The sequence below is a fragment of the Schistocerca americana genome, chromosome 2, assembly GCF_021461395.2.
Source record: "Schistocerca americana isolate TAMUIC-IGC-003095 chromosome 2, iqSchAmer2.1, whole genome shotgun sequence".
Classification (NCBI taxonomy): Eukaryota; Metazoa; Arthropoda; class Insecta; order Orthoptera; family Acrididae; genus Schistocerca; species Schistocerca americana.
The window spans coordinates 669,358,562-669,371,090 of record NC_060120.1 but is presented as its reverse complement, the minus strand read 5'-3'; the positions used below and the strand labels follow the sequence as shown (position 1 = coordinate 669,371,090).

General features: G+C 35.9%; 1 protein-coding gene across 1 annotated transcript in view; it reads left to right on the top strand.

The window, feature by feature from the left end:
• LOC124594744 (pancreatic triacylglycerol lipase-like) overlaps positions 1 to 11,271 on the top strand; it is a 162,360-nt gene extending 151,089 nt beyond the window's left edge. Inside the window, exons 11-12 of the mRNA XM_047133121.1 lie at positions 2,296 to 2,420; positions 10,038 to 11,271. Coding sequence (XP_046989077.1) covers positions 2,296 to 2,420; positions 10,038 to 10,147 — 235 coding nt within the window. The 3' untranslated portion in view covers positions 10,148 to 11,271. The remainder of the gene's footprint in view (positions 1 to 2,295; positions 2,421 to 10,037) is intronic.
• Positions 11,272 to 12,529: the final 1,258 nt, after the last annotated feature.

The following is a 12,529-nucleotide window of genomic DNA, read 5'->3' as shown; positions in this document are numbered from 1 at the left end:
ATATTTCGATGATCGTGTGATTGCTTTGGGCTATCCAAAACATACAGGAGGCAGCGTGGATTGGCCTCCCTATTCGCCAGACATGAACCCCTGTGACTTCCTTCTGTGGGCACACTTGAAAGACCAGGTGTACCACCAGAATCCAGAAACAATTGAACAGCTGAAGCAGTACATCTCATCTGCATGTGAAGCCATTCCGCCAGACACGTTGTCAAAGGTTTCGGGTAATTTCATTCAGAGACTACGCCATATTATTGCTACGCATGGTGGATATGTGGAAAATATCGTACTATAGAGTTTCCCAGACCGCAGCGCCATCTGTTGTTGACAATTGTAACTACTGTAATTTCGAAAGTTTGTCTGCCTGAAAATGTACTGTTGTCCCAAGCATATTGCAACAAACGGTGTATTTCTATCGCTGCTCATTTAGTTTTTATTACCGTTTCAAATATACCAGTCATTTTTTAAACACCTCGTATATATTTTAGAGACTGATAATTACACATTTGCTGAACTACCAAATTTAAATGCAACAAATCAAAGACATGTTTATAATACAAGAACTAATACTGCTCTGTTTTTTCTGCAAACAATAGTCACCTGTACATGGCAATCAGAATAAATAACAAACATTGTAAACATGTCTCAAGCATGCTAGTCCCTTAAAGAAAAGCTGCACAGCTTCTTGTCAGCCGACCGATTTTAATCTTTAGAAGAATTTTCACAAATGCTAAACACAGTAATGTAAATACGCACTTTGTAATGTTAATAAGTAAATGTACTGATGAAGCCTATTGTGTGTACAAATGCTGAATGAATAATAAATAATCTGAATCTAAACCTGGATGAATTATATTTTTATGCATGGCATTTTGGAATATATTAGGTAGCTCATTCTGTCACTTGCATACAGATAAGGTTCCATAGTGTTGTAGAACTGTCAACTTGTGTTGAAAGCACATAAATGTAGAATTGTGCATTTTACAAAACACAATTTGTATTAGCCTCTAAATACAGTATTAACAAGGGTACAGCAAGAATCAGTAAGCTCATACAAATACAAGGTGTAAGAGTTTGTGGGGACATGAAGTAGAATCAATATGTAGGTTTGGTTGTAGATATACCACTTAATAGACTTTGTATTTTTCTAGTATCCTACCAATAAAACAATCATCCACAGAGGAGATTGATTATCAAACTCTTGTTTGACCTATACTGGAATATTACTCAAATGTTTGGGACCCAGACTAAATAGGACTAAAGGGGATAATGAATGTTTACAGGTAATTACAAATGGGGACAAGTTTGTTTGGCCCATTGGAGTATGTCATGAAAATACTGAAAAACCTGAAAGAGCAGATACTTGAAGATAGATCTCAGTATCTTGTGAGAGCCTACATTTAAACTTAAAAGAATCACCTTTAAGTGAGGAATTTGGGAATATACATTACTGCCCTCTCCATATCATTCCCATAAGTACTGAATGGAAAAATTAGGCTAATTACAGTGTGCACAGTCATTTAAGCAGTGGTTCTTCCTCTGTTCAATACACGAGTGGAAGTGCTGTGGGAAGAACTCTCTACAATGTACTTTACAGTGGTGTGCAGGGTATGTATGTCAAAGTGCGCACGGCTTGGGGAGTGCGCACGGCTTGGGGAGTGCGCACGGCTTGGGGAGTGCGCACGGCTTGGGGAGTGCGCACGGCTTGGGGAGTGCGCACGGCTTGGGGAGTGCGCACGGCTTGGGGAGTGCGCACGGCTTGGGGAGTGCGCATGGCTTGGGGATGGGGAGTGAGCACAGCTTTGGGAGTGTGCACATGTGGGTGCTTTATTTTTCTTTTTTTCATAAAAAGCACTAGAGCAGAAAGTCCTGGATTAGGATATCCTGTGGTGAGAGTCATAGTTTTGTTTAGAATTAAATGATAAGAAAAAATTTAAATACAGGAGCATACTTTCTGCATGTTGCTGAATTTGTCAATGTTTGAAAACACATATGAGGGGTACTTATATCTGTATAATCTACTCTTATCAATTCAGTTGCTGTAATTTATAGGTGACATAATAATGAACACCTGTAAATACACCATTAAAATTTTTTGCTTCTTAAATTAGTGAGAGTGCTGTTGATTTTCATACAAAATATAAATGCATTCATTAATTCAACATGAGAAACTAACCTTTACAAAGCTTCATTTTTCATGTGTGTCTTTATTTTTAAATATCAGTTGTTGCACTGTATGTATTACATTCTTCCAGTTTTCATAACATATCATAAAGTGGTATGTTCTGATTGTAGAGAATCTTTGAATCTGAATACAACATGCTCTCTTGCCAACTGTACTGAAATGGGTTACCTCGCTGATATATTTCCTGCAAGAGGAAGCTTTTATGTACCAACGAGGGAAACTGAGCCTTTTTGCAGTAAGTAACTTTGTTTTAATTGTGAACAGTAATGGTAATTTTATTTTTAATAGCATGTTTTCTCAGAGTATGGATTTCTTAAGATGGTGTAAATTGAGATAGAGATGAGTCCACATTCAAATTTCAAAAGTGCTTTTCTACACAGAAAATTATTTGGTGCTGCCAGTCAAATCATACTGGATGATTTAATGTGCTTACTCACAATGTAGAAGAGAGTTAATTCTCAATTTCGATTCAAAAGTATTACTTATTTTTAGTGTCCACATCATAATACTGTGGTTCTTGCACAGTGATAGTTTCATAGCAGGAAAACATTATCTGAACGCTTAGTTACTTACCTGGTTGAACTGGAAGTGAAGAAGTTCGTTGCTTATATTTTAATATTATTTACAATGTTTGATCAAAAAGGTAATGGGAATTATTTAATTTTATCAGCTTTACACATCTGGTTTTCAAAACTTTTTTATCTTGTCAGTACATATATTCCTGATGTGCGTTCAAATTTTCAGCTCTTTTGAATATTTAGTTAATTGTTGGCAGTTAAAAAGATTGTGTTTTCGAGTGCTCAGCAAATTTTTATTTTCAAAAAAGATGGATTATACAATTTGTATTAAATTTCACTTGAAAAATGGAGTAAACTGCAATACTTCATTCAAGATGTTGACTGTGGCGATTGGCGAATCTACAATGAGTACGACACGACAAGAGTTTACGAGTGGTATAAACACTTCAAACAGGGTCGATAAGATATTCAAGATGTTGACCACCCCGGATGCCCTACCACATCAATTACTGATGACAGTGCAAAGAAGTAAGGAAAATGGTTCTGGAAAATTGATGAATCACAGAGACGTTGCTGATGATGTAGGTATATTCTTTGGCTCATGCTAAGCAATTTTTTTGGGTGTTTTCGACATGAAACATGTAGCAGCAAAGTTCATTCTGAAACTTTTGCATTTCAACCAAAAGATGTCGCCTAGACATCACTCAGGAACTGCTGAAAGAAGTCAACAACAATCCAGAACTTCTAAATGAAGTTATAAAAGGTGATAAAACATGGGTATACGGGTATGCTGTTGAAACAAACACCACATTGTCCCAATGGAAACTGTCTGAAGAGCCAGGACTGAAAAAAAAAAAAAATCTAGAAATTCAATCACTTGTGAAGATTTTTCTTACTGTTTTCTTTGATTACAGTGGGATAATGCATTATGAAGTCTTGCCTTATGATCATGCAGTCAATAAGGTCTACTAGCTGGAAGTTATGGCTGTCTGTGAAATGCAATTGGAAGAAAATGACTGGAATTGTGGAAAAACCACTCATGGAAATTGAATCATGATAATGCTCCTGCTCATAACTCAATGCTTGTTCATGAGTTTTTAGTAGAAAACAAAATCCTTATATTGTCTCAGCCACTGTATACACCAGATATGCCCCCCCCCCCCCCCCTTGTGACTGCTTTCTATTCCTGTGGCTGAAGAGAACCTTGAAAGGATGTTATTTTGCAACTAATAAGTAGATAGCAACAGAATCTCTGAAGGAGAGGGCGTTATTTTGCCACAGTTGAGGAGATAAAAACAGAACCGCTGAAAGATCTGAACACAGTAATGAAAAGTGAGTTAAAGATGTGCTTCCAAGGTCATAAAAAGTGCTGGCACATGTGGGTTATATCTGATGTGGATTACTTTAAAGAAGAAAAAGTTGAGATTGCTAATGAATAAATAAAGATACTTTAAGAAAAACTTAAATTCCCGTTACTTTCTGATCATACTTCATATGTTTGTGCCAGAAGTCTTGAGGTGTGATTCTTTGGCTTTTTTCATATTCTTATCTGGTTGTGAGGGTTTTGCTTAATGGAAAGTCTTGAAAAAACATATTTCCTTTTTTTAAAAGAACTTCATGTATTGACACAAACCAGTCTGGAAACAGCAGCTCTCCTAATGTCTTACTGACTGACTCTCCATGGTCAGTTACTATCCCCTTTATAACATCCTATCAATACACAAATTGTTTACCTCTTTATTAAATCTTAAGATATAGTTACAGTTTCATAATCCAAATGATTTTTGTTCAAGATTTACATTAAAATGTACTTAACAATGTACATTAATGTGATTAAAATTATGATTTTTTTGTCAACAATTTCTGTTATTTGATGCAATCACTAAAATGTTACCGAGTGAAGTGGCACAGGGGTTAGTACGGTGGTTCAAACCTATGTCTGGACATTATGATTCAACTTTCCCATAACATCCCTAAATCGTTTCAGGCAAATGCCTGGATAATTCCTTTGAAAGGGTGTGGCAGACTTCCTTCAACATCCTTCCCTAATCCAATGGGACCAGTGACCTCACTGTTTGATCTCCTCCAACAAATCAACCAACCAACTAAAATTTTAACATATAATTTATTTCAACACTTTTTCCAAATTAATTTGGGTTTTGCACTTGCCTACAAGAATCAAAATAACAATTCATCAAATAACTACAACATTATTCAAAATAAATGTTCGTGTACACAATTTGCTACAGTGAAATATCACATGATGTTAGGATTTTTGTACCTTTTATTTTCATTTTGAGTTAGGAGTGTGGTTATGAAAATTCATTCTTGCTCCTGCTTCTTTTTCTGTATGGCCCTATTTGGTTATGTCACCTTACACTGTGAAGCAACATATCATCTTGGTATTCATTTTGCACATACACAAACTGCATAAGAAATGTACAAAAATGCTCAAACTATTTCTGTCAAGAGTTTCCTATAGTTGTCATTTGCATCCTAACGTACCCTCCCAATATGCTTCATTGCATCCTTCCATTTTCCTAGATTCTGAACCTCTAGAAAGAAAATGAGCAAAATATTTAAAAATTTGAAAACAGTGTTTACTTCATTAACATATTTCCATACCTAGATGAGACTTACATTTACGATCTTGTTTAGCCATTTCAGCCAATCGTGTTTCCTTTGTGGCATGCTGCATGTCCTCCTCTCCATCGACAAATTCCACCTTTGTGAGACAATTTGTATGCACAAATAGTTATAGTTCCAGTTCCTCAAGGAGAATTTCCATCCTGAATTTCCAGTTGTTGAAATTTGTTCCATCGAATAAAGGAATAAGATATTTTTCCGCTTCACTTGCCATCTCAGCTTAACTTTACGTGAGAGTACACTTGGGACCAGGTATTTATCGCAGATTCCGTTTATATAAAACAAACCTGGGCCCATAACCTGATGTAATTTTAGTTTTTACAATAAAATAACATACGTAAAGTTAAAAAGTATTATATGGTTTTTATTAAACTGAAAGGCGTAGTAGAACAACTGAACAAAAATGCCTGTTTTACTCTTTGATGGTACAATGGCAATTGACACATATCGTATCATTTACTTTACGGAACATATTTCAACAACAGGAAATTCAGGATGGAAATTCTCCTTGAGGAACTGTAACTATTACCATTTGTGCAAGCGAATTATCACACAAAGGTGGAATTTGTGGATGGAGAGGAGAACATGCAGCATGCCACAAAGGAAACAAGATTGGCTGATATGGCTAAACAAGATCATACATGTAAGTCTCATCTTGTTCAAAGCATTGCTGACAGTCACCTGGAATATGCGAAAGATAAGGTAACTTCTTTTGATTTATGGACCTTTCTGTGATATGTTCGAGAGAAAAGGAAGTGCTGGTCAACTTCTGTTGAGAAAACAATAACTATAAAATTTAACACAACAAATGATTTGCTAGTTAACCACTTTCTGAAGTTTGATAAACTGATATGTGATGAATGTTCGACTGGAGCTACTGTAAAGAAACAGACAAAGTGTGCCATTTGCTTTTAACGATGCCTGTGGAATACAACATAGTGGTCACTGCAATCAAAATGCTCTCAATGAAAGATTTGATGCTGAGCTTCGGCAAAAATAGGCTACTGGATGAAGAATCGAAGTGGAAGGGAGTCACTGGGAAAAACAAAAATGATGAAACACCACCTCCTACTTTCAGACTCAACGGTATCTAAAAAAGGGCTTGTCAGACACCAGTAAAACAAGAAATCAACAAGAAACTTCTTTCAACTTTACTTATCACCGTTGTGGGAAGCCTGAACACAAAAGGGCTAATTTTAGAGTTAAGGTACCAAACAAAGGTACCAAACAAGAACTCAGGAATCGGTAACTCTGTGGTCGTAGCTAACATAAAAGAGGAAGATGGTTTTTGTTTTGCAGCATCAAATGAAGATCAGTCAACGAACAACATAAATTGGTTCTTGGACTCTGGAGCAATGGAACATCTGATTAACAGTAAGATAACTGTTCTAAATTTTTTGCAATGAAAAGCCTTGTCAGCTGCTTAAACTGCAACTAATGCAAAACTGTGGCATAGCAGATTAGGTCATTTGAGTTATGATAGCATTAAATGCCTTCAGTCACAAGTTGATGGTATGGAACTGGACACTTCAACAATCCCCGTGGAACAATGTTCAAATTGTGTCAAAGGAAAAAAATCACAGCTACCATACAATCACAATAGGAAACGTGCCACCAGACCTCTTCAGTTAATCCACAGTGATCTGTGTGGGCCAACTGCACCAGAATCGTTCGATGGAAAGAAATATGTGCTCACGTTCATCGCCGACTTTACACATTTCACAGTGACCTATGCACTGGAATCGAAGTCGGAGGTAACTCGCTATCTGAAGATGTTTCACGCCATGGCTGCAGCTCATTTCAACTTGAAGATTATCATATTGCACTGTATGGTACTTCAGTGTACATTAGATAAAATGTTCTGGTCAGAAGTTGTTCATACTGCCGTGTACTTGCTTAATAGAAGTCCTACTGTGGCTTTGGAAGGAATGGTGCCTGCAGCTGTATGGTATAATGAGAACCCTAATTTGAGTAAGCTGAGAGCGTTCGGATGTATTGCTTATCTACTGGTACCAAAGGAATTGAGAAAAGGGAAATTTGAAGGCAAGTCCTTAAAATGGTTACTGTCTTAATGGCTACAGGCTTTGGTGTCCAGAGGAAGGAAAAATAGTCACAGAAAGGAACATTGTTTTCAACGAAGGAAGATTTGACTTTGAAAGTAAACCACCTGAGGACTGGATCCCAGAATCTGTACAGGAATCATCCAAGAAGGATGATAATGAAGAAGACATCGTCGAAGAAGATGCCAAATCAACTGATGGGGGTCATGAAAGAATTCCCATACCAGAACTGACCAGTGATGAAGAGGAAGCTGAAAATTTGTCAGAAAAGAAAACTGTTCAATGTTCCACCAGGAAGAGGAACCCTTCTAAATATCTGAAAGACTATGCTGCTCTTGCACTCAATGCTGATTCATTTGTGGATGATGTACCAAAAAGCTACAAGGAAATTGCAAATTGTGAAGATAAGGAAAACTGATATAAGGCTGTACAGGATGAAACTGACTCTATAAAGGAAAACAAGACTTGGATCTTTGTTAAATTTCCACCTGGAAGGAAGACTATTAACAGTAAGTGGGTGTTTAAATTAAAAGAGGATAAGGATGGAAATATCATAAGACACAAGAATTGTGGCAAAAGGATGTTCACAGAAAAGGGAATTTGACTACGATGAAACATATGCACCAGTGCCTCGACTTGCAACTGTTAGAATAATGCTAGTTATTGCAATCCAACTAGGACTGGTTCTGGAACAACTTGATGTCACCAACGCTTTTCTTTGTGGATTACTCAAGGGGGAAATATACTTGACTATTCCTGCAGGAGTGAGTATTCCAGAAGAACAAAAGACACAACTGGTTTGGTTTGCAGGTTACAGAAATCTTTACATGGCTTAAAGTACGCACTACTAGCATGGAATCACTCTATTCATACCTTTCTTATGTTTATACGATTCACTCAGCCAGAAGCAGATAAATGTCTTTGCTATATGATTTTAAAGGAAGTTTTCATTTATAGTGTGCTCTATGTTGATGACATTTTGATGGCAGGAAATGGACAGAGTGAAATTTAAGCTAAAGCAGAAGTTCAGAATAAAGGAACTAGGAGAATCACAACCATACTTGGGAATCGAGATTTCTATGAACAACGGAGAAATGTATCTAAGCCAAACATCTTATTTGAAGAATTTGCTACAATGATTCAACATGCAAGATTGTAATCTGTTAAAGATGCCTACGAACGTTAAACTGGAAATCAAAGAAGGAAATATGACTGATAAGCCCTGCAGAGAGTTGATTGGGTGTTTGAGGTATGCAATGACAGCAACAAGACCTGATTTGTGTGCTGTGTTCAACTTCTTGAGCAGATACCAAAACAATCCATCGGAAAAACTCTGGAAAAGCTTAAAAAGAATTTTGAGATACATCAAAGGAACTGTCAATATGAGACTAAATTATCGAAAGGGTAATCAAGAAGTTGTTCTGGCCTATGCTGATGCAAACTGGAATAGAAAAGAAGACGCAAGATCTACCTCTGGTTATCTATTAAAATGTTTTGGAAACACTGTTGGTCAACAAAGAAACAGACTAGTGTTTGATTTGTCTTCTACAGAGGCAGAATATGTAGCTCTGGCGACAGCCGCAGCTGAGTGGCTCTGGGTGAATTATTTACTGGACGATATTCAAATTCCACTCCAGCTACCAATTCGTATATTTGAGGATAATTAGTCCTGTATATGGTTGCTGAAAACATGGGAACATCGACGGTTGAGACACATAAATGTTAAACATAATTTTGTGCATCAACTTCACCACCGCAGGATCATCACGGCCGAGCATGTACGTTTGGAGAACCAGATTGCAGATATTTTTACCAAAGGCTTACCAGCTCCTAGATTCATTGCTTTGAGGAGTTTGTTGGGTTTATTTTAATTTTTGTTAGCGTTAAATGTAAAATCATTACACTGAGGAGGGGTGTTAAGATTGCAATTTTAATCATTCTCTGTGTGACTTGCGTTAAGTGCTGTACCAACAAAGAGTAAAACAGGCGTTTTTGTTCAGTTGTTCTGTTATGCCTTTCAGTTTAATAAAAACCATCTAATAGTTTTTAACTTTATGTGTATTATTTTATTGTAAGAAACTAAAACTACATCAACTTTGGATTTTGGCACTTGACTACAGGAACCAAAATAACAAATCATCAAATAACTGTAACATTATTCAGAATCAATGTTCGTATACACAATTTGCTATAGTGAAATATCACATGATGTTAGGATTTTTTGTACCTTTTATTTTCATTTTGAGTTAAGTGCGCTTATGAAAATTCATTCTTGCTCCTGCTTCTTTTTCTGTATGGCTCTATTTTTGGTTATGTCACCTTACGCTGTGAAGCAACATATCATCTTGGTATTCATTTTGCACATACACAAACTTCATTAGAATAATAAATGTACAAAAATATTCATAAACTATTTCTATCAATAGTTTCCTACAGTTGTCATTTGCATCCTAACGTATCCTCCCAATGTACTTCACTGCATCCTTCCATTTTCCCAGATTCTGAACCTCAAGAAAGAAAATGAGCTAAATATTTAAACATTTGTGAACAGTGTTTACTTCAGTAACATATTTCCATACCCACTGTAGTTGTTAATCAATTAACTGAAGTCCTTTTGTATGTTCTCAGTTTACGACCGGAAAGCAGACCTAGCTATGGCTTCAAGTATATATGCTCTCCACAATTTAACCTGGAACTTGCGCAATATACCTTTGGATTCAGAAGAGTCTTTCCACTAGTAACATCATCTAACAAGTCATAAAATGGGCACTGTTTATGGAGTGACACATGAGATGCTACACCTCACTGAAATTACTAAAAGGTCCCATGTATAGTGAGAGATTAGTTTCAATCAAGTTTAGTAAGAAAAATTAATTCGATTAAAAAATACACTGTAGTAAGATGTAACTGTTCTGGAAGAGCACTGATCAGCATTCTTATACTATCCACTATTATCCTACCTGTCAAGGAACAAAACTAATCATATTTACAAAAATATGTGAAGCAGTATGTAAGAATTGCGTAATAAGGATGTTATGGATGACTCAGTTTACATGGTATAAATTGTAATATTTCACTATTTTCCTCATGCAGTATATTTTCATGTATTATCTGTGTCTAATGTTTCATAATATGAGATGTTGAAAATAGTGCGGTTCCCAGTCATCCTCCAGTGGTACTTATTTCTGTTTAGTAAGTGGTAGCCAATTTAATTTATTTTTAAGAGCAAGGATAAATAGCAAAGTATGTTGTATTGGTGGACAGAATAATTAATATCTGAATTCCACTTTTCTTACTACATAAAAGCTGAATGGAAAATGGAGCATCCTACTTAAGACACATACAGTAGGCAGGCACTCAGACTTATATGCCTGTGGTTTACATAAGGAACTTTAATAGCAAGGTGCTCCTACAGAAATATGGATTATTATTAAGAAACCATCTAAAAGGAGATTGGTTGTACATCCAATGTCACATGTTGTCAAACATGCGTGCTGTAGCATGTAACCAACAGGTTAACAGATGCAAAGAGTCCATGAGATAAAATGATGAAGCATTGCAATTAAGAGTGTTGTTAAAGGGGAGGTAGTGAAATCAAACAAAAGTATGAATAAAGAACTAGATTTCAGGAGAGGAGGAATAAAAAAAAAACTTGAAAAAATATGGTATAGTATTGGTTTTAATTTGCCAGAAGTAGTACAACAAAACAATTTTCTGCACCTTGATGTACAGGAGACAGCTGTGTCCTGCATGAAAACAAGATATGTACCTGTGCCAGAAACACACACTGGAGGTATGCATAAACAAATGGAGATATTGCTGAAAAAGAGAGCATTCATTCCAGTGGCAAAAAATTACTGTTTTTTTTTTTTGGGGGGGGGGGGGGGAGGGGGAAGAAGCAAATTAAATTACAGGACTAAAAATGTTACACTACCAATGAAACTGTATAATTATAGGACATAAATTTTGCTTATAGTTTTTGTTTGAGGACAAAAATCGCTCCTTTCTCTTGAATTTCATTTTCAGTTTCCATGTTGACAGCTATCAGGTGCAATACCTACTTGGATGATAAAACAAAATGAAAAAATAATCTTTTATCATAAAAAAAGTCAAAGAAAGAAATGATAAAGGCATAAATTGTATAATAATATATATAATGACTATAACTCTGTTCTATTGGTCCATTCAGGGAAATAGTATTAGGGAGAGGAGGAGGCAATTAATATAAATAGCCAACTGTTTCAGTCTAAGTAATCAGAACTGGGATGCAAAAATTAAAAATATGGTTTTTTAGGATATTCTAACTCTGATTGCAATTTGTTTGAAACTTAGAACTTTCCTGCCATTGTTCAGGACCTCCTTTTTTCCCCTTCTTTCAGGTATGAAAACTGCTAATAGTGTTGTATTTGCCAAATGCATGTATAGTATGATTACTTTTTAGAACAGAGTGAACTGAAATAGTAGCAGAGCTAGCACAAAGTGTTAAATTCGGTCAATCTAATCAGTTATTGTATGTTGCTTTGGATATAAGTTGCTTAAATTCCCAGTAGTATCAACATATTCTGAGCTTCCCACTATTTGGGAATCACCAGATTAAACATTTAATTCTGTACACACATGGCCTTCCATGATTTGTTTAGATGGGCTCTGTTGTAGGAGAGCAGAAGACTAAAAAATGTAAATGTGCTGTGTGGAACAAATGTGTGCTCAAGCTTTGTAGAAAACTTTCCCAATTTATTATTTAATGATTAATGTTTAGTAGCAATTCTAATTTAGCCCTCTCCTTGATACATAACAATGTTTTGTTTTTTGTAGTCAACTTAAACTAAAGTATGTGAAAGGTTGATAACATGGTCATACTTGCATCTAATAACACTGCTGTTTACAGTTAACACAATAAAAAGAAAAATTTAGCATGGCAATGTTGATTTGGAATCTTTGGTGTTCACTTCTGTAGTATATTTATTGGGGAATTACAGAGACAGGGTAATTATACTGGATGCTTGACCAGCAGAACATTTATGTAAATGCCTTATGTTTTAATGTATAAGCTGGAGCAGGACATTTACACTGGGAACTTGAGGAGAACATTAAACTTCCAGCGTCAATAAAAAGTGTTA